We start from the raw sequence: 23,335 nt of genomic DNA, 5'->3' as shown, positions 1-23,335 counted from the left end.
CACTGTCCTTCAACATTAACTGGGCACCCACGAATGATGGGGAAAAGGGGGAAACAAAAAACATGAACACAGCTTTCTCTCCTTGATAAACTCAGAGCCTAGAAGGGTAGCCAAATCGGGTCGCCAACTGCAATACAACATGTAAATGCTCTAAAAGAAAAGCATCAAGGACAGGGTGACTGTTCAGGGTACCTGGGATGCCTCAGGGGACGTTTCACAAAGGCGATGTTCAAGGGTAAATATTCAAGGCTTCTTAAAGGGTAAAGAAGAGTCTGAATGACGAGAGAAGGGAGGAGGGGACAGGAGATTCCAGGCCCAGGTCAACTGAAAAAAGGAGAAGGCAAATTACTGAATCTGGAGCCTGAACACTCAAGGTTTAAATCAATGCTCTGTATGAAAATGAAAATTACTGGAATCATCACCATCGTTACTGGCATCCCAGACAGAAGAAACCAGCATGTCCCGAAGTGCAGAGTCTTAAATAAGATAACTATAAAATGACAAGAAGTTGAGAATGGCTGAAATGGGAGATTTGGGTAAGAAGTCAGTACAAAAAGGCAGATTGGGGATATCATAAAAATCTGATTTATGATTCAAGAAATAAATTATACATTAACCCCAAAATGAAAAGCAAGTAGTTTAAAAGTTTTGCCCATAGGGAGTGTCAAATGGTACAACCACTTTGGAAATCAATTTGGCACTTCTTTAAAAAGCTAGATATAGAATCTCCATGCAATCCAGCAATCCCACTCCTTGGAATATATCCTAGAGAAATAAGAGCCTTTATACAAACAGATATATGCATTCCCATGTTTACTGCAGCACTGTTTACAATAGCAAAAAGATGGAAGCAACCAAGGTCCCCATCAACGGATGAATGGATAAATTATGGTATATTCACACAACGGAATACTACACATCAATAAAGAACAGTGAGGAATCTGTGAAACATTTCATAACATGGAGGAATCTGAAAGGCATTATGCTGAGTGAAATTAGTTGCAAAAGGACAAATATTGTATAAGGCCACTATTATAAGAACTTGAGAAATAGTTTAAACTGAGAAGAAAACATTCTTTTGTGGTTACCAGAGCGGAGAGGGAGGGAGGGTGGGAGAGAGGCATTCACTAATTAGATAGTAGGTAAGAACTAACCACTTTAGGTGAAGGGAAAGACAGCACACAAAACAGGGGAGGTCAGCACAATTGGACTAAACCAAAAGCAAAGATGTTTCCTGAATAAACTGAATGCTTCGAAGGCCAGCGTAGCAGGGGTGGGGGTCTGGGGACTATGGCTTCAGGGGATATATAAGTCAATTGGCATAATAAGATCTATTAAGAAAACATTCTGCATCCCACTTTGAAGAGTGGCATCTGGGGTCTTAAACGCTAGCAAGCAGCCACCTAAGATGCATCAATTGGTCTCAACCCACCTGGAGCAAAGGAGAATGAAGAACACCAAGGACATAAGGTGATTACGAGCCCAAGAAACAGAAAGAGCCACATGAACCAGAGACTACATCATCCTGAGACCAGAAGAACTAGATGGTGCCCGGCTACAACTGATGACTGCCCTGACAGGGAACACAACAGAGAACCCCTGAGGGAGCAGGAGAGCAGTGGGATGCAGACCCCAAATTCTCATAAGACCAGACTTAATGGTCTGACTGAGACTGCAAGGACCCCGGTGGTCATGGCCCCCAGACCTTCTGCTGGCCCAGGACAGGAACCATTCCCAAAGCCAACTCTTTAGACATGGATTGGACTGGACAATGGGTTGGAGAGGGATGCTGGTGAGGAGTGAGCTTCTTGGATCAGGTGGACGCTTGAGACTATGTTGGCATCTCCTGCCTGGAGGGGAGATGAGAGGGTGGAGGGGGTTGGGAGCTGGCAAAATGGACACGAAAGGAAAGAGTGGAGGGAGAGAGCGGGCTGTCTCATTGGGGGAGAGTAATTGGGAGTGTGAAGCAAGGTGTATATGGGTTTTTGTGTGAGAGACTGACCTGATTTGTAAACTTACTCTTAAAGCACAATAAAAATTATAAAAAAAAAAAGAGAGAGAAGAAAAGTTTTGCCCACGGGTATGTGCTTCCAGGAGAGGGCAAGCTGCTAGTGCTTTTTTACTTAGCACCTACCTTAGCCCCTTACTTTTTAAAAGTTATAGTGAAGCTTTTTTTTTTTTTTTCCTTTCAAAATGCAAGTATCACCCAGGAGCATTAAGCCTATTTCTTTTCAAGCCGTTAATATTCTATATCACACCTGTCATGGATTGAACTGTGTCCCCAAAATATGTGTCAACTTGGCTAGGCCCTGACTCCCAGTAGCGTGTGGTTGTCCTCCATTTTGTGATCTGATGTAATTATCCTCTTTGTTGTAAATCCTAATCTCTGCCTGTAGTTGATGAGGCAAGATTAGCTTACGTTAAAGGGGATTAGAGTGCGATGCAACATGCTTACTCAGGTCACATCCCTGATCGAATGTAAGAGGAGTTTCCCTGGGGTATGGGGTGTGGCCTGCATCACCTTTTATCTTAAAAGAGATGAAAGTGAGAAGGGAGCAGAGAAATAGGGACCTCATCCCACCAAGAATGTGCCTGGACTGAAGCACATCCCTTGGACCCAGGGTCTCTTGCTGAGAAGCTCCCAGACCAGCAAAAGACTAATGACAAGAACCTTCCACCAGAACTGACACAGACTGAAAGCAGTCCCCAGAAGCTAGAGCCCTAAATTAAGACTTCTAGCCTCCTGGACTGAGACAATAAATTTGTTTGATAAAGCCCTCCACTTGGGGTATTTCTTTTATGGCAACACTAGTTAACTAAGACACCACCTTTAGAATTCACTCTAAAACAAATACACAGAATTCCTTAAAAAGCTTGACTGATCATTTAGTCCTGATTAAGAGTAAGGACACAGAAGTCAGGTTGCTTGGGTTCAGTTTCAACTCCAGACACAAATCTATGCGACTTTTCTGAAGTTTATGAAGTTCTCTGTCTTAGTTTCCTCACCTATAAAAATGAGGATAAAATAGTGGTTTCACTGGGTTTTTGTGATAATGAGATAATATGTATAAAGTTCTTATGAGTGCCAAGCTCACAGTAAACACCATTTAAGTGTCCACACACACACAGCCCACTGAATGAGAGTTTTAATGTGGCTGTGGTAGAGAAGCAGAAAGGGAGACGAAAGGAAGTCCAGAGTAACTGGTGTCTGGCATCTTTGCAAGGCACGTGAGGTATTGATAGAGAAGCTGTAGGTGGCCAGATAGTCACAACACAGTGTTTAAGAGCTCAGACAAACATCCCTCTATGTTCTGGTTCCATTACTTTCTAGAACAGCATAATCCTGGGTAAGTTCCTTAACCTTTCTGCATCTGTTTATCAGTAAAATATTCATAGAAATAGTACCCATCTCACTGGGTTTTTACGATGATTAAATGAGATAACACATGAAAAGCACCTGGTATGGATCTGGCACACAGTAGGCGCTAAGTAAAGGACAGCAGTAACCAGCGGACAGACAAAAGTACTGGAAACCTAGGGCTAGGGGGCAGAGCAGAGGAGAACGCCCAAACACAGAGGGTAAAATGCATCTTATGCCCACTGTAACTGGCCGAAGGTCTCAGTCAAAGCCAGCATCCCGTGTACCAGGTGATCAGCCCATACAGGGGACCTCCGGCTTTAGTTCAGATGTAGCCAGTGACTCTGTCCTGTGCTTTTCAAAGTACTGCAAAATAACAATGCTAACTAGCTAAGAGGTCACTGGTGGTACAAATGGTCTATGGCCAACTACTGACTGAGCCGTTGGCAGTTCAAATCCTCCCAGCTGCACCACAGGAAAAAGGCCTGGTGATCTGCTTCCACAAAGACCGCAGTCAAGGAAGCCCCGTGGAGCTCAGTTCTGCTCTCTCACACGTGGGGTCAGCATGAGCTGGAGCTGACTCCACAGCCGTCGGTGTGCTGAAAGCTAGGTACTGCTTATGGCGCTTTTCACGCATTACCTTAAACCTCACAATACTCCGCGAGTTTTCACTCTGCTATTTATACAGATGAGGATTCCGAAGCTTAGAACAGTCACAAACTCGCCCCAAGTCACAAAGCTAAGGCGGGAGGGGCTGTCTGACTTCTGAGGCGTTATTACAAAGCTCTGAATCAAAGATTCAACTCAGACTGATGCGTACTAAATTAACGCAGAAAACTTTCATTAAATACTTTAAAGTCCTCATATTTTAATAAGGCTTGAAACAAAAAGGACTCTCTAAGTTTCGACGAACCAGAACAGGCCGTTCTCGACCCGCCCTGGTATCCCCTAAGTACAGGCATCCTCCACTTACTGAAAGCTCTGAAACCCCCGCCCCCCAGTCCGGCCGTAAATCATCTGTTCTGCTCCTGTCACATGGTCTTTCCTGCCAGTTATTACTACATTTTAGAATATTCAAAATAGATGCTTTGAAAACTTTTTAAAAACCACTCACTTTTGAAAAAAAATGAAGTCATCCCAGGTTTCCACAAAAATAACTGAAAATAAAACGAAAGTGCTACCAGGGGACAGCGCCGTCAGATGTTATCCCACGTGCTATCTGGACAAGCCAAACCAGATAGGGCCTGGAAGCCGTCTGCTTCCTGCAGCCTATCCTATGAACTGCTAAACCACTCAAATAGGACTCTGATAGACTTCATTTCTGAGGCATGTTCCTTCGCTATTTTAAGTAACTTACAGGACAAAGGAGGCTATAAGCTACAGTTTGATGAAAAGCACATTTATCTGCTAGGTTATTATATCTTAAACACAGCTTTGTAGTTTATCAAAATGACGGGATACCTCCCAGGACCTTGTAAAATGGACTGTTATCCAGTCTTGCGTCAGAAGTACGTGGCCATCTTTCATATCTGGGACCAGAACAACTCAGGCTTTTTAACTGTCCAGAAAACATGAACTTGCCATTCCTCCCTACTAGTTTATAGTCATAGGGCACATTCTGAGAGGGAGCGGCCAGTCAGACCAGGGCACTGGATGATGGCCAAGGCTTTTTTCACCTGAGTCGATTTACTGACTACAGAAGCTTTTTTTTTTTTTTAAACGACTGCAAGGCTTAAGAACCAAGTTAGCATTGTGTGTAAGCTTCCAACAATGTATCAATTCAATAAATTCGAGCACTTTGAGGATAACTCAGAGGTAGAGGGGTCCCTTTTATAATAGCTGATGTCATCAAACACTGTCCTTTCACCTGAGCTGATTCACCTAAGGTACCCTGGTGGCGCAGTGGTTAACCGCTAGCCTAAGAAACCTGTGGGGTAGTTCTACTCTGTCCTGTAGGGTCACTATGACTTGGAATTGGCTCGATGGCAACTGGCTTTTTATTTACTTACTATGAAAGTTGTTTTTTGCTGTTAAGATTGCAAACTTAAGAACCAAGTATGCACTGTGTCTAAAGCCAAAGCCCGTACGACTGCCCCCACGGAGTCTCCAAGGCTGTGATCTTTACGGAAGCAGACTGTCACATCTTTCTCCCTCAGAGCGGCTGGTGAGTTCACCCGCCAACCTGTCCACGAGCAGCCCAGCACTCAGTCACTGTGCCAGCAGCGCTTCTTGCTGCATCTAAACAAACCTCCAACGAAGTACCAATTCAATAAATCTGAGTAGTTAGGAGCTAACTCTGGTAGAGGGGTCATCCTCCCCTCTGTAATGCTTGACATTTATGTGTGAAATTGCTGACTGAAGCATTCCACCTTCCACTAATCTGACTCATGTAACCTGAGATTTTACTCGGACCAAGTTTCAAATTCTAGTAAAGAGTATTGTAATTTACCAGGAATTCAATCTGAGTCATTGTGCTGTCACTCAAGTTGATATTATACACAACTTCTGTTAATTTTACTCTCAATGGTATCTGATACATGAGAAAAGAGTGTAAAAGTCACACTGAGAGAAGCTTCCAATTTATTTGGCGAATAAATAGATAGTAAATTTTTTAACATCACCTTTGCCAAATTCAAAGACTCAGCTGTTACCAAAACTGCCATGGTCCCCGCCCTCAAAGAATTTAGAGAACTTCTCCAAAGTCTCATAAACAAGTTTTACACTCATAAGAACAGTGTTCTACCTTTCTTGCACAGTGTTAAAAAAATTAAACTTGGAAGGTGAAAAAGTTCAAACAATATATGAGTTGTATCTGTGGATTTTCTATGAAATGTGATTAGCATCTTTGCTAAATAAAGTTGCTTTCAAATGTTGATATGGTAAGGCATATCCCTAGCAATCTTTACGATCCAGTTAAAATTTAAAGATGAGTCTGGTTCAGCTTCCCGACATAGATGGCATCTTCAATGAGTCTACAATCTGCAGAGACTCTTCACCTGTCTGAAGCCACACCCAGAGTCTCTGCCCTTTGGTTTCTCGGTGCCCATCATCTGATAATGTTCAGTAACTTAATAGTTCTGCCAAAGCCATGTACACACAAATATATTAACCAGAAAGGCTGTTTTTCATGGATCACGTTTCCAGGAATATCTGATTTCACTAGAGAGGAAAACAGCAATCTCCTACACTAAATAGCAAATTCTAAGGTAAACCAAAGCAGAATACTCCATGATCAACCAAAGAAACTACAACAAAGAATGTCCCATCTTTAACCAAAGAAACTAATCTGAATTCACAGCTTAATCCTGAGAGAAAAAGTGGATGGAGACATCAAAGTTGAAACCTAAAGGCAGAGAAACGCTGGTCGAGGGAAATAAAGAAAGAGAGTATGCTAGGAGAAAAACAGCATGAGGCCAGCCAGGTGGGGAACGAGAGGATACCATCTTTGAGACACCAGAGCTGAGAATGCCATGGCACAGGTAAGCCAGAAGGTGACCAGGCAGGGGCCTGGACAGGTAAGCAGACCACACAGGTCAGGAATGCAATATTTTAAGTCTGCAAATTGACACTCATCATCTAGAAATGTTTATAAAAATTTGACACTGCTGTGATATCCAAGCCTGTGGTCATGTTTCTGGTCATTCGTTTCATTGATTTTTTAAAACTATCTGTCTATGACAGATTGAAAGCTAAAAAATAAAAACAAAATGGTCCTTCACCACGGCGGTTTAAGCAGCAATGCCTAGAGGGCATATTGCAGGAAGAGGGCTGCAGACAGCGCACCTCTGTGGTAACGTAAGCAAGAGATAGAAGTCAAGAACTAACTAAGCAGGAGGAAGCAGGCCAAGGCACAAGTTAAACCCAACGGATGTGGAAAGAGAGGGAGGAATGAAGTATGCCAGCCATGCTTCTAGTGGGGGTAGATGGTGATGCCATTCCCAGAGACAGGAAAAGAGGCTTTGAGAAAGGAAATTATTAATTTGGTTCTGGAAACATTAAGTTTGAGGCGTCTATAGAATAACTAAGCAAAGGTAAACAATAGATACGAAAATCATTATCATTAATCCTGAACTTTACCATAAATACAGAATCAAATGATCAGACTAAGGACTATGAAGAGGAGAATAACAGGGACGACATCCTGAATCTATGGGTGTGACAGTTTTCCACTGGGAGGCATCACAGTATAGAGGAAACAGCACCTCCAAGCCTTTTTTCCATGAAAGAGAAACGCCATCAGCTTCCCTGCAGGGTTACTAGGGGAAATCAAGCCCCTTTCCTGGAGAAAGTTCCAGCTCGTAAACGTGACTGTTATCCACGTGGCTTATTCGGCAGGAAGAAGAAAGGTTGTCATCAATGCTAAGAGAGCCCCGGGGGCACAGTGGTTAATCGCTTGGCACTAACAGAAAGGTCAGCAGTTCTAACCTACCAGCTGCTCCATGGGAGAAAGACGTGCAGTTTGCTTCTGTAAAGATTACCAAAAAACCAAAACCAAACCCACTACCGTCGAGTCGATTCCGACTCATAGAGACTCTATAGGACAGAGGAGGACTGCCCAATAGTTTCCAAGGAGTGCCTGGCGGATTCAAACTGACAACCTCTTGGTTAGCAGCCTCTTGGTTAGCAGCCGTAGCACTTAACCACTATGCCACCAGGGTTTCCTCTGTAAAGATTACAGCCTTGGCAACTCCATGGGGCAGTTCTACTTTGTCCTACAGGGTCGCTATGAGTCAGAATCAACTCAACGACAGTAGGTATTTGATTTTGGTATACTGTGTTATGCAAGGAGCCCTGGTGGCGCATTGGTTAAGCGCTTGGCTGCCAACCAAAAAGTTGGCGGTTTGAACTCCCCAAGCAGCTTTGCAGGAGAAAGACCTGGCAATCTGGTTCCGTAAAGATTACAGCCAAGAAAATGCTATGAAACAGTTCTACTCTGTCACAAGGGGTCACCATGAGTTGGAATCGACCTGTTGGCACCCAACAATAGCAATACCACTGTGGTATGCAAACCACTGAGCGCTTTACATATATGAACTCACTTAATCTTCACAACAATCCTGAGACAGACACTTACTCTCATTCCCATTTTATAGATAAGGAAACAGAGGCAGATACTAGGAAGTAACTAACCTAAAGTCACTCCAAAAGGAAGTGCAAAAATAGGCGCTTCTTATACAATTAAGTGAAAGTGGGAATGTGTTTCTAGAAATAGGAAATTTAGAAGGGGAGGTAGGAAGGAAGGAAAGAAGCAAAGAGAAGATGAGGGAGAAAGGAACAAAGCAAGCAAGCAGCAAGGAAGCTACAGCTAAGAACACTGGAAGGAGCGCTACAGAAATCTGGTCACAAAAATATCCCCTAGTGATGGAACTTTCCTGAGTGTGAGAGAAGTTTGTCTCCACATCAAAGTCTCCTTGTTCCCAATCTCCTCTTTCACCTGTTCAGATTCTATTGTCCTACCTACCCTTTCACTCTCTGGATAGTTTTTTTTTTTTTTTGGATGATGTCTGTTCTCCTGGTTCCTCAACTATAGCAGGGTAGTGGTCAAAAGTACAGGCTCTGGAGCCAAACTGTTAACAATGGCTGTGCCATTTACCAACTCGCTTATTGGCTTATGTACTACTGAGGCGAGCAAGCTATCCCTCTGTGTCTCAGTTCCTTACATGTAAAATGGGGATAATAACAGCATCTACCCCGCAGGGTTGTAATATGAGTTAAATGAAGCAATACATATAAGGAGCTAGAACAGTATCTGGTACCTCACAGAATTCAACAACACACTACGCCACCAGGGTTTCCACAGCTATTACTGATCGTCTAATTCCCCTCAGAGTATAGAATGCCCAAAATTTACGGTGCTACCAGCTTTTTTTTTTTTTTTTCTAAAAAAGTTTTCAAGTGGGGCCCTTTTCCCTGTCTCCCTATCCTAGTGTAGGCCCTAACATGGAGCTTTGCAAGTGCCCACTAACTGTTCTGGCACTCGAAGGCAGTCCCCATACAGCCAGCAGTAATACTTATAAATATGTGACACTTTCTTGTTCACAGGTACTCAGTGGCTCCCTACCACCTATACACAAGAAGCCAATCTCCTCCTCACGGCACACAAGGCCCTTTACAAACTGGCTTTAACCTCTGTTCCCAGTTTCACTTACAGTCACTTCTCTGAAGAGCTAAAGTGGAGCCAAGGCAGACAATTTATTTTGTCCTTAACAGGCCATACATTTTAAGAGACTACATGCCGCTGTGTATGGTTTTCCCCATGTCTGAGAAAACTACCTTCTCCACTCCCAGGGCTACAAAACTATTTACCCTTAAGGACTAGATGAAATGCCCCTTTATTCATTCATTCAACAATACCATAATGTGCAAAAAAAAAAAAAAACCCGTTGCCATCAAGTCAATTCCGACTCATTGCGACCCTATAGAACAGAGTAGAGCTGGCCCATAGCGTTTCCAAGTTGGATTCGAACTGCTGACCTTTTGGTTAGCAACCAAGATCTTTACCACTACGTTGCCAGAGCTCCATTAATTTATTCGACAAGAAAATTTACTGAATACCAAAATGTGCAAGGCCCCATGGAAAGATAAGTCATAACTGCAGCATTCGAAGAACTTACATCTATAAGGAGAGACACATGTTAAGACACCACAATAATGTAGAATACTGTGACTAATAATAGAAATATGTGTAAGGTACAAAGAAGCAATGCCTAGGTAAGTTTCTGTAGATATGAATTTCTGTCTCCTTCCTTATCACTTCTGATTGGACCATTATCTTGATAACTACCTTTACAACCACCTTTTGATACCAGTCATTATACTGTACTACAGTCCTAATGTTTAATATCTTCCTTAGGACTGTAAGTATTTCTACGCTAAGAATCATATTCTACTCATCCTTTGTATCCTCAACACCTGGAGGGTGCCTAGAACAGAACAGAAATACAACAATCGTTCAATGAACTAAATTGGATAATTAGGTTTCCATAGTAGCAAAAGTCTCTTAATCCATGGATGTAACTGATATATAACAGCAAGAGAACCTTAGAACCTAATCAATATTTTTAACAATGCACTGAGAAACCAGAACAGTCCCAACTTGAAATTGGCCAGTACTTGAATAGAGAAATTCAACCTCCACCGAAATCTATAAGCTATAGTGATATTTTGCTCCCAAAGTAGTAGTGTTTCTTTCTCTGACAACACTGCTTGAATTAGTCAATAGAGTTCAAAAAATATCAGAACCAGAAGTTCTAATTCCTACTCAATAAACAGCTTGTTTTCCTTAACTCCTCCAGCAGGGGATGAGGCCTCTGAGTCCTGGGGGCTGCAGTAGCATACGGCAGTTTCTTCTTCTTGGTCTTGGAAGTCCAAGACCATACACACATTTAGTTAACAAGTATCCGTAAGGGACCCACTACGCACTAAACACTTCTAGGCACTGGGGATACAGTAGTCTACTCTCATGGAAACTATATTCTAGCTGGAAGAGGCAACGTAAGCAAATATGTAAGATGTGAGGTGGTTTGGTAAGTGCTGAGAAAAAAAATAAAGCAAGGTAGTAAGTCAAAAAGTAAAGGCAAGGAGAAGAGTAGAGGTGCTACGTAAGACAAAGTGGCTGCGGAAGTCTGATTAGGCACTGGATCATAGACTGTAGGAAGTGAGGGAGACAGAGCCACACACGTGAATACTCTACGTTGTGGGACCGGCAAGTGTGTAAACCCAATACTGGGTTTGACGTGTAAAGCAAGCTGCAAGACGCCGGTGTGGATAGATGAGAGTTAGCAGTTGGTGAGGGGCAGAGTGGCAATTCATGAACAATGTGAGCCAGACCACGCAGGTCAAAGATTGAAGATGTTATTCTGAAAAGGGATGGTCTTGTGCAGCTGACTGATGTGATGTGATATGCATTATAGAAGAACAGCTCTGGATGGTATGTGCGTATCAGCTAGTACACAAGAGCAGTAATCGGGCAGTAAGAAATCAGGGACTGTCTGCACTTCCTTGTAACCAAGAATGATGGTAAAGAGGAGCAGTATGGTCAAGCGGTTGAAGGTCTCAAAATACTTCCTTCCTTCTTCTCATTAACGAGAGAGAGAAATCAATTGCTACCTTTATTTATCCTACTTGAATCATCTACTCTTCTTTGATTCGCTACTATGTGATCTCTATCCCCCAAACACACGCACGCACCTACGACACAAGACATCAAGCACACCACACGTCTTTCGCTTACTGCTTTCGGTCTTTTGCTTCTCGCTCCCTGAAATTTATTCCACACTTGTAGTATCAATTATTACGCTTCTTTTCACCCTTTGCTCCTGTAGGTTTCTTGCCAACAGCACCATTTTCTCCCATTTAGTAACAGTGACCCCGGAAACGTGATGAAAAGAATGAAAACTCAGAATACCAATTGACAGCTCCCCTTCCCTGAAGGCCACTTCCCCCAAGTCCTCTCACGGAGCCAAAGTCGCTCCCCTGACGCCATGAGGAGATTAAACCGGGGCGCCCTGCAGCGAACCCGCTCTCTTGCCCCGTTACCCGCGTACTCCGTGTGGCTCTGCATCGCAGCGGCCAAAGCTGACATGGACGTTACCTTCCCTGTCGGCAGCGTCTTTGTCCTCAACTTCCAGCTCAGATGATGCGGCCCCGGCTATCATTTTCTTCATCTTCTTCTTCTTTAGGGAGTTTTTCAGCTTTTTCCCCGCACTCACGCGCGTGCCCTGAATGGCCGCAGCCATTTTTCACCACCGGAAGCGCCACTGCTGCGTCCGGCGGCAACAAAAGAAACTCCGGCGTTAGTTCCGGTGACACCAGGTTCCGGGGCGGGGTCGCCCACCTGGGTTCCGGGGCTGGAGAGAAGGCTGAGTGACGGTCGTCATTGCGTGACGTTAGTTCCCGGGCAACGGTCAGTGCGTGGCCGGTCTCAGCCAACTTCTCTGCCACCCCGGCGAGGTGACCTCGCTCTGCCCGAGGTCCGCTGCCCAGTGCGCCTCCACGTCGTGTTCTCCCACGGCCGCTTCCTCCATCAGCTGCCTGATTTAATGCGGGTTTGCCGTGTCCCACAATGTCCCTAACGTGCCTGCTAAGCGCGCGGCCGCTCGGAAGCGAGGGAAATGCCTTCGGGGTGGATAATTAGACAGTGCCACGGCCCACTGCACGGCGGCTAACGACCTGCCCCCTGCTCCACCACCAGCGCCCCAAATGCACAACGCACACGCGAGATCTCTTCCGAAAGCGACAGTGACATTTCCTTCTCAGTGACCCTCTCAGTGGCTTCCACTGGCAAACCGAGTACAGTCTCAGGTCTTAGGGAACCCAGCCTCACCCCTCTGCCTCCGCCCCCGCACCGGCCACGCGGGTTTGTGGAGCCCGACCGCGCGGGCCCGACCGCGTGGCTTGTGGGCTTTAGCGCCCGACCGCACGCCCGACCGAGTGGCTTGTGGGTTTAGCGCCCGACCGCACGGCCGACCGAGTGGCTTGTGGGTTTAGCGCCCGACCGCGCGGGCCCGACCGAGTGGCTCGTGGGCTTTAGCGCCCGACCGAGTGGCTTGTGGGTTTAGCGCCCGACCGCGCGGGCCCGACCGAGCGGCTCGTGGGCTTTAGCGCCCGACCGCGCGCCCGACCGAGCGGCTGGTCCCCGCGCGACGCCTTCCCGGGCCAGCTGCCCCCGGAGGTGAGCCTCGGATCCCGGCTCTCGCAGCCCCGCTTCCCTGGAAGCAGTTTCCATAATCGGTGCCTGTTTTGTTTTGCTTTTTTAACCCCTAAAGTGTTGGGTCCTTGACCATATCCCATTCTGAGTTGGAATCAAATTGAAGGCAATGGGTTTGGGTTTTTTTTTTGTTTTTATTGGACCCCCAAGACTAGCATGGGGCTTGGCCAGCAGCAGGAGCCCAAAAAATATTTTTGGACAGGATGAATGAATGAATACAACTATTGTCAAGATTAATAGTGGTTTACGGGCCAAGCATGCTCTGAAGACTTTTCCTAGCTTAGTGGTTTCCCGCTAGAGAACTTCCTAATTTTTAATGCCCAAACGTCCTAACAAAGTAAGAATCTCTCAGTTCGACATATTCCGGTTGATGTTTAAAAATCAAAAAAAACGAAACTCTTTGCCGTCGAGTGGGTTGCAGTAGAACTGCCCCCTAGTGTTTCCAAGGAGCAGGTGGTGGATTCAAACTGCCCACCTTTCTGTTAGCAGCCAAGCTCCTAACCACTGCGCCACCAGGGCTCCGCTAAGAAAAGACGGTTGATGTTTGTATAGGAAAAAATTGTATTTACTTACCAAAAGCTCGCTACAACATTTATATTGAAGAAGAACTTACGTTCCAAATACAATTAATTAGTATAAGAGTAGAATCCTGCACCAAACTTTTGAAGACTGCAATACAATAGCTGTCAACAAAAGAGGTGCACCTTCATAAGCTCTCACTGAGCCTGTTTCCTGCTGCCTTTCATATTTAGTCTTTGTTTTTGCCTAGTATACTGTGAGTTCCAGTTGGAAAAAAATAAAATTATAGAAAAGGAAACAGGAAAAAAAAAAGATTAAAACGGAAAAGATATTTCTGCATAGGAAGCACCGTTTGTTAATACGATTTGGTGATAAGGAAGTGGTGTTTTGAGCATTTTGCATATGAGTTCATACTGATATGATAATTTATATACAAGGATTTTAATGTGTTTAGTTGCAAGTAAAGAAATTGCCTGGCCGGCTGGCCGATTGGTTGTTGCTGTTAGCTGCTGTCAGGTCAATGCCTGACTCATGGCAACCACACCTGTTACAGAGTAAAACTGCTCCAGAGGGTTTTCTTGGCTGTAATTTTTTTTTTTTTAATCCTTACAGAGCAGTTTGCCAGGCCTTTCTTTCGTGGAGCCCCTGAGTGAGTTCAACCCCCAACCTTTAGGTTAGCAGCTGATTGTAAACCACTTGCACCACCCAGGTTCCTGGATTGATGGGTTACACATTCAAATTTTTCTTTTTAAAAAGTAATATGAAACAAACTCAGGGTTTTCATGCAGAAATCTGACTTCCGGAAGTGGGTTGTTGATGTTAAATCAGAGATACCTGCATTAACTCCCTTAACAATCACAATGAATCAGTGAATTTTAAGTAGTGTGATTATGTTTCACCTTAGAGATGAGGAAAGTGAGGCACAGAGAGATTAAATTCCTGCTGAAGGTCACAAAAGTAGAATCACACTCAGACCTAAGCAGTTAATCCAGAGTCTGCTCAACCAAGAAGCTACACTGCCTTCTCAGGCCATACACTTTACCAGTTAGCAAATGTGTGCTGAGAATAAGCAGTGGAAATTTCTGGCAAGCACAAGAATTAATAAATTAGACCAAAAAAAAAAAAGTCCTTACAATGAACAGAATAATTAAGAGAATTCAAATAGAATGTCCATTGCATGATAGAAAGAGTTAAAGTCACCTAGATGCTTGTGTGGGGATTAGTAAACATACCTGTGCTAGTTATCTGTTATTGCCTCCCAGCTCGAAGTCATCCTTTTTGGCTGCTCTGTGAAAATGAGGCTGGGTCCTTTAAATATTTTTTCCTTTGCCAACTGGTAGGATGTCAAGCTTTGTCAGTAGAGGGCACTAGAGAGACGTTGCAAGAGAAAGGGTCCTTCTCCAGGTTCCCGGGTGTGCCTCTCAGCATCTGCTTCAGTGTCTCAAGCACCAGGTTTCTCAGCTCCAGACTCCTGTGGCACAGGTGACTTCTCCAGCGTCTATCCCTGCCATGCACGGTGGTCAGCAGCACCCACAGCCCACCCCAGCAACCCCCTTCTGCAGTTTCATAACAGAGCACCTTTAGTGAGACACCTGTCATAATAGCTTTCCCCAGTACCTTAAAGGGCACAGATGTCTAGAAAATTCGGAGGATGGGTTTCTAGCAAGTCATGACACAGCAACCCCTCTGCCATCCAGTGAGCCCAGTTGTCCTCTCCAGCAAGGTATGTATCACAGCCATAAGTGGGAAGTGGGGCTCTTCTTGACTGTTCTTTAGCTCTGAGGGTAGCCACTGCTCCACATACCTGCTGTTACTGTACTGTACCGTACCCATTGCCGTCAAGTCAATCCCGAATCATAGTGACCCTATAGGACAGAGTAGAACTGCCCCATAGGGTTTCCAAGAGTGGCTGGTGGATTCAAACAGCTGACCTTTTTGTTAGCAACAGCTCTTAACCACTGCACCAACAGGGCTCTGCTATTACTATATTTTTGACTACCCACCTCTGGGATTGGCTGCTTACCATATTTTTACCCAAAAAAGTGACACCTATGTTTGTTTGCCAGCCACATCCTACCTCCCTGAGATATTTTCATAAGCACCACTATGTCAATTTTTTTTACATGTCACTGTAAAAAAAATTAGCATAGCACACTTACGAAAATAGCGTGCAGAGGGAGGGCACAGCTGACAAACATATGTTATTTGCATAAAAATATGGTATATAAGCAAATCCCTGGTCAGTTTAAAGGTATGGCCATCCCACCAGGGCCATGAACTGACCAATCCCCTCTCGGTAGGCCACGGATACTGTATTTGCATAGTAGGCTATATTTGCATAAGTGTATTGACCTATTCCTACAGGGTTCATAAAATAGGCCAATCACAGGTCAGGCTGCAGGGTCAGAAAAAACTATCAAACCTCCAGTTGTTTACCTCTTACCTGGGAAAGGTCAGTCAACCTGGACAAAGGTAAAAAACCCTGTAGGGTAAAAAACTAGGGCAAAGGTAAGTCCTCAGGGCTTAGGGTAAAAATCTCTCAAGCTGTTTTTCCAAAGAACTAAGGCAAAAGGCCACATAAAAAAAAACTCATTTCAGCAGCAAAAACCCAAACCACACTCATTGCCGTTGAGTCAATTCCGGCTCATAGCGACCCTATAGGACAGAGTAGAACTGCCCAATAGGGTATCCAAGGAGCTGCTCAGGGATTTGAACTACCAACATTTTGGTTAGCAGCCCAGCTCTTAACCACTGCACCTCCAGTGCTAAATCCTTTAAAAAAAAAAAGATAGGAGTGCTAAATCCTTGAACGCTAGTAGGATAAAGTTACAGCAGCTTTCAGAGGTAAAGAAAGGTTAACAATGGAAAGAAGAAAGAAGCTGTCTTTAAAACAAAGTCCGACGATCTCTAACTTTACTATTGAGTGCTCAAGGATATGATTTAAGCAAGTTTTAAAGAGTTTCTATTAAAAACCAAAAATACTGTTACCATCAAGTCAATTCCGACTTGTAGCAGACTCTCTTGGACAGAGTAGAGCTGCCTCCATAGGGTTTCCGAGGCTTTACGGACGTGGACTGCCACATCTTTCTCCTGTTAGCAGCCTTGTGCCCCATTCAGGGTGATGAACAAATTAGGAAGCTGATGGTGGTAAAAGGTCCCCAACGTGGGAACGTAATTAATGTCACTGAATTGTACACAGAAAAATGGGTCAAAGGCAAGTATTTTATTTTATATATTTCACAATAAAAAGATTAATAAACTAAATTTTTTAAATTATTAACATTTAGACTTGATTCTTGGGGATCTTGTGGCTGCTTCCAGATCTCGTGATCTTTGCTTTAAAGACACAAGCTTCTGAATTCTTTGGAACATCCTTTAGAAAGGGATTTCTCCCCTCTTTATCTTTTCTCACCTCTAGCAGGGAACTCCTGCTTCTGATACAATTACAACCCAGGTAGTGACCTCATTATTCCTAGCCAGATTGAGCCCTTTGTACTGTGTTTGATTGCCTCTTCAGAAACATCCCTGTAAACAAGAAAGGGACAGATTACATCATCTGGTTGGTGTTAAACAACCAAGCAGGTGAATACTGGCAAGACTAATAGGCTTTATTTCACTTGAACAAATTACTCTTGGACTCCTGGTCTCAGAGCCTGCATAGTGAGACGGGTACTATCATGCATCAAGGAGACATATTCCACCTTGCATAAAACCTTCCCATTAAAAACTCACCTCGCTATGGGAGTTAACAGTCTCTTAGGCAGAATTCATCAGGAATGACAAGATTTGCCCAGTGTTTCTGAATGATCAAGCAAACAAAAAAGAAAAGTGGGGCTACCTTGATCCTGCCAGATTCAGACTCTTTTTCAAAGAAAGAGCACTTTTTTTCTGCTGGTAAGAAGTACATCCTAAACAGGGGCGGATAATCCAATAAGCAAGGTAAGTGCGGGCTTACTTTTGCTTACTTACTAATCTGTAGTGAACAATTTCACATGGGTTTCACCACACCTTCAAGAAAACAAAATCCTCACAACTGAACCAATAAGCAACATCATGATAAATGGAGAAAAGACTGAAGTTGTCAAGGATTTCATTTTACTTGGATCCACAGTCAATGCCCATGGAAGCAGCAGTCAAGAAATGAAATGACTTATTGCATTGAGCAAATCAATTGCAAAAGACCTCTTTAAAGTGTTAAACAGCAAAGATGTTAATTTGAAAACTAAGGTGTGCCTGACCCAAGCCATGGTATTTTCAATCACCTCATATGCATACAAATTCTGAACAAGTAGGGAAGACCCAAGAAGAATTGAAGCCTTTAAATTATGGTGTTGTTGAAGAATATTGACTATACCATGGACTGTCAGAAAAAGGAATGAATCTGTCTTGGAAGAAGTACAACCAGAATGATCCTTAGAAGCAAGTATGACGAGACTTCGTCTTGGGTACTTTGGACATGTTATCAGGAGGAATCAGTCCTTGGAGAAGGACATCATGCTTGGTAAAGTAGAGGGTCAGCGAAAAAGAGGAAGACCTTCAACGAGATGGATTGTCACTGTGGCTCCAATGATGGGCTCAAGCATATCAACAATTATGAGGATGGCAGAGGACTGGCCTATTGTACATAGGGTCACTATGGGTCGGAACTGACTCGATGGCACCTAACAACAAGATCTAAGGGTACAGCTTTCTTACGCATTCACTCATTCACCAAATAATTAATGAACTCTATATTTTTTTTTATGTGTCAGGTTCTGTTTTAAGCACTATTGTTGTTCTTAGCTGCTATTGTATCAGCCCTGATTTATGGTGACCCCCCACAAAAAAGAAACCCTACAGGATCCTGTACCATCCCTATTATCAGTTGCAGATCAGACCATTGTGGTCGACTGGGTTTTCTTGTCCTTTTTTTTTTTTTTTTCATTTTACTTATTTTGTTGTAGAGAATACGTAGGGTTTTCACTGGCTGATTTTTGGAAGCAGATTGCCAGGCCTTTCTCCCTAGTTCATTTTAGTCAGGAAGCGCCCCTGAAACCTGTTCAGCATCATAGCGACTTGCAAGCCTTCACTGATGAATGGGTGGTGACTGCGCATAAGGTACATGGGCCAGAAAAGGAACCTAGCTCTTCCCAATGGGAGGCAAGAATTTTATCACTGGACCACCATCACCCCCAGGTTTTGAGCCCTAGGAATTCCTAGAAAAGGCAGACAAGATCCTTCTTCTTATCGTGCTTACATACGATGTGAAAGAAACAGCAATTAGTAAATAATTAAGTAAAACAAATTGTTGCAGGTAGTTGTAAACAGTAGGAAAATTGTAAAATAGGGCAATGTAATATACATTGGTTTGGGATGGGGTGGCGTCTGAAGTGGTCTACTTCAGATGGAGGTCAGGGAAAGTCTTTCTAAGGAGGGGACATTTGAGCCAGGACATGAATGGGGGAAAATGTTTCAGGAAGCGATCTCAGACCCCTGTAAGCGGTAAACGCTTAGTGAAGCAGGTGAGGAAGCGGTGAGGTAAGAGAGGAAGGCGGGGCCAGACCATTAATGCCCTTGTCCAGCCCATTGCCTGTTGCCATTGGGTCCATTCCGACTCACACGGCAAAAACATTCAGCTTTATCCCGGGATAAACGGGGAGCCACACAACCAGTCTAAACAAGATAGTGATAGAATCAGAAGTGTGTTTCTAAAAGATGCCTCTAGTTCCGCTGGCAAATGTAGAGGTCAGAGAGAAATTTGAAGACCATTAGGAGCATATCGTAGAAGTCTACAGGAGAGGTCATGGTGGCTTAGACTAAGGTGGCACTGGTGGAGATACATAAAAATGGATGAATTTAGGATGTTAGATGTGGAAACAAACCACTGCTGATGGATTAGATGTGGGAAGAAAGGGAAAAAAAAGAATAAACTTACCCCTAGATTTTTTTTCTTGTACTTTAGATGAATGTTTACAGAGCCAGCCCCACCCCATGTTAACACTCTCCCCTTCTCAACCTCGGGTTATCAGCTCCCCTGTTCCCGCCTGCCTTCTGGTCCTTGCCCCTGGACTGGTCTGTCTATTTAGTCTATTTTTGTTTTATAGGTCTTTCTAATCTTTGGCTGAAGAGTGAATCTCGGGAGTGACTTCAGTACTGAGTTAAAAGGGTGCTAGGGGGCCATACTCTCAGGGCTTCTCCAGTCTCTGTCAGACCAGTAAATCTGGTCTTTTTTTTTCTTTTTTGACTTAGAATTTTGTTCTACATTTTTCTCCAGCTCTGTCCAGGCCCCCGTGTTGTGACCCCTGTCAGAGCAGTCAGTGGTGGTAACCAGGCACCATCTAGTTGTGCTGGACTCAGTCAGGTGGAGGCTGTTTACCCCTAGGTTTTTAACTTAGCAGCTACTTGAATGATGGTGCCATTTACTGATATGGAGAAGGCTGGGGAAGAAGAGCTTTGTAGGAAAAAATAATAAGTTTTGATCTGGATCTGTTACGTTTAAGATCTTGACATCTAAGTAAAGATACTGAGGTAGTAGTTGAACTCAAGGAAGAGCCCAGGGCTAGAGATATGAGATGCGAAATTTGACAGTCAACACCATATTAGTGGTATTTAAAGTCCAGGAATGGATGAGGTTTTCTAGAAAGTGGGGGAGAAGAAAGCAAAGATCCAGTTGGAAAGAGCTCTCATATTTAAAGGGGAGGAGGCAACACATGAGAATGTATAGTCAGATAATAGGAAGAAAATTAGGAAAGCAAGAGAAGAAAGTATGTCAAAACGGAATTGTGCATCGTCTTTGCAAAACACTATTGTGAAGTCAAGTTAGGTGAGGATTTTTTTCAAATGGAAGTTAATTGGGAATGTCGTCAGGAGTTCAGTGGAATGTTGGGAAAGAAAACCCCAACAGAGAGGTTTAAGAAAAAAATAGAGGCTTTTGTTTCTAACAATGTGATAGACTAGATGTGCAGGAAAATTCCTCCAGATATGGAACACCTAAAAATAATTTTTTTTAATAGCTACTTATTGAATGAATGAATGGCTTTGAACATTCCCCAGATGCCCTGAAGTAAAGACATCATCCAATGCCCTAGCTACTGCTTGTTGGCAATCCCCGTGGCTTCATTAAAAGATCATGTCTACAGTTAGATCTGCTTACTGTCCTTTTGTGTGACAAGGTCAATTATTCGAATCTTTCTGAGCCTCTATTTGCTTTTTTATAAAATGTGGCTGATCACATCTATCTCAGAAGGATATGCACTGTACATGACAAACACTCAACATAGGGGAGCTTTATCATTATCTCATTCAGGCTCAGATGAAAGGATAGTGGCCCTTCCATAGAGGAAAGCCAATGCTGGGGTGCAGAGGGGCTAACCAAGTACAGACCATGGTCTTCACACCACCCCACTGTCCCTTCCCCGGAAATGTCCCAGCACTTACTGTGGCCTCCCTGCTCCTGGAGGGAGTTAAGTAGGGAGCAATGTACCAGGAGTATGTTCTGGCTCTGGCTAGCCCTGGCTATCTCGCAACTTTTCCATCTGGCCCTATTGGGCAGAAAAGACACTCTCTGAAGTCCACATCGTCACAACTCTAGACTACACCACCAAAAATGACAGCCTGCTGAACACACACAATCTACACTGGGGCATGTAGAGCCCTACCATATGCTTGGCCATAGCAGGAACCTGAAACCCGTCTTTGTAGAGGTGTGTACAGCTCTTGGCTAGAGCAGCCCTGAGTTGTTCTCAGGTAGCTATGGCCTGAATCCTGAGCTGCTGTGATGGCAAGAGGGGAGGCTTCACCTGAATAAGACAAATGAGATGTTAGGCTTCTCACATGGCTGTTAGAAACAAAGATTTCCAGTACTCCATTTACTGAGCTCTTGCTATGTACCAGACAATGTGCTAGGTGTTTTACTATTCTCACTTTACAGACAAGAAATTTGAAACTCAGAGAGTAAGTGAGATGCCCAGAGGCAAAATTTCAGCTCTATCAGTTTTTACTTCATGTATTTTGAATTTCTACTATTTGGTCCACCCACATTTAAGATCCTTGTCTCCTCCTAGATGATTAATGCTTTTGTAATTATGTAATGTCTTTTTCTCTAGTGATTTTCTTTGCTCTGGGGCCTCCTTTATCTGATATTAATACAGCCTCTTCTGCTTTTTTTAAGTTAATATTTTCATGGTATATCTTCTTCCATCCTTTTATTTTCAACCTACCAATGTCATTGTATTTGAAGTAAGTGTCTTATAGACAGCATATTGTTGGATCATGGTTTTTTTTTTATCCCTTCTGCCAATCTCTGTCTTTTAATTGATATATTTAGACCATTTACATTGAAAGTAATTTTTAATATGTTACAGCTTGTTTGTCATTTTATTGTTCGTTCTCTATTTGTTTGCTCTGTTTATTATTTCCCTGTTTTCCTTTTCCTACCATCCTGTTGGCTACTTGAACATTTTTTAGGATTCCATCTTGATTTATTTTTAGTGTTTGTAAGTATATCACTTGTATAGTTGCCTAACTGGTTGCTCTGTTGTTGTTAGGTGCCATCGAGTCAGTTCCGACTCATTGAAACCCTGTGTACCACAGAATGAAACACTGCCCAGTCCTGCGCTATCCTTACAATTGTTGTTATGCTTGAGCCCATTGTTGCAGCCACTGTGTCAACCCATCTCACTGAGGGTCTTCCTCTTTTCCACTGACCCTGTACCTTAACAAGCATCATGTCCTTCTCTAGGGACTAATCCTTCCTGACAACATGTCCAAAGTATGTAAGATGCAGTCTCGCCATCCTTATATCTAAGGATCATTCTGCTTGTACTTCTTCCAAGACAGCTTTGTTCGTTCTTTTGGCAGTCCATGGTATATTCAATATTCTTCACCAACACCACAATTCAAAGGGGTGAATTCTTCTTCGGTCTTCTTTATTCATTGCCCAGCTTTCACATGCATATGATGTGATTGAAAATACCATGGCTTCGGTCAGGGGCACCTTAGTCTTCAAGGTGACATCTTTGCTTTTCAATACTTTAAAGAGATCCTCTGCAACAGATTTGCCCAATGCAATGTGCCGTTTGATTTCTTGACTGCTGCTTCCATAGGTGTTGATTGTGGATCCAAGTAAAATGAAATCCTTGACAACTTCAATCTTTTCTCTGTTTATCATGATGTGGCTTATTGGTCCAGTTGTGAGGATTTTTGCTTTCTTTATGTTGAGATACAATCCGTACTGAAGGCTGTGGTCTTTGGTTTTCATCAGAAAGTGCTTCAAGTCCTCTTCACTTTCAGCAAGCAAGGTTGTGTCATCTGCATAACGCAGGTAGTTAATGAGTCTTCCTCCAATCCTGATGCCCCGTTCTTCTTCATATAGTCCAGCTTCTTGGATTATTTGCTCAGCATACAGATTAAATAGGTATGGTGAAAGGATACAGCCCTGACGCACACCTTTCCTGACTTTAAACCAATCAGTATCCCCTTGTTCTGTCCGAACAACTGCCTCTTGATCCATGTAAAGGTTCCTCATGAGCACAATTAAGTGTTCTGGAATTCCCATTCTTTGCAGTGTTGTCCATATTTGTTATGATCCACACAGTTGAATGCCTTTGCATAGTCAATAAAACACAGGTAAACATCCTTCTGGTCTTCTCTGCTGTCAGCCAGGATCCATCTGACATCTGCAATGATATCCCTGGTTCCACGTCCTCTTCTGAATTGGAATGGGTAGAAGCAGGGGCAAACAAAATAGACTGTCCTTCTCATGAGTTTGT

At 43.5% G+C, this 23,335-nt stretch overlaps 1 protein-coding gene across 1 annotated transcript in view; it reads right to left on the bottom strand.

The window, feature by feature from the left end:
* RRP15 (ribosomal RNA processing 15 homolog) overlaps window positions 1-12,698 on the bottom strand; it is a 61,194-nt gene extending 48,496 nt beyond the window's left edge. The window contains exon 1 of the mRNA XM_049868635.1: window positions 11,952-12,698. Coding sequence (XP_049724592.1) covers window positions 11,952-12,096 — 145 coding nt within the window. The 5' untranslated portion in view covers window positions 12,097-12,698. The remainder of the gene's footprint in view (window positions 1-11,951) is intronic.
* Window positions 12,699-23,335: the final 10,637 nt, after the last annotated feature.

This window comes from Elephas maximus, chromosome 24 (genome assembly GCF_024166365.1).
Source record: "Elephas maximus indicus isolate mEleMax1 chromosome 24, mEleMax1 primary haplotype, whole genome shotgun sequence".
NCBI lineage: Eukaryota > Metazoa > Chordata > Mammalia > Proboscidea > Elephantidae > Elephas > Elephas maximus.
Note: the sequence above shows the minus strand (reverse complement) of the source record. Positions and strands in the feature narration are given on the sequence as shown.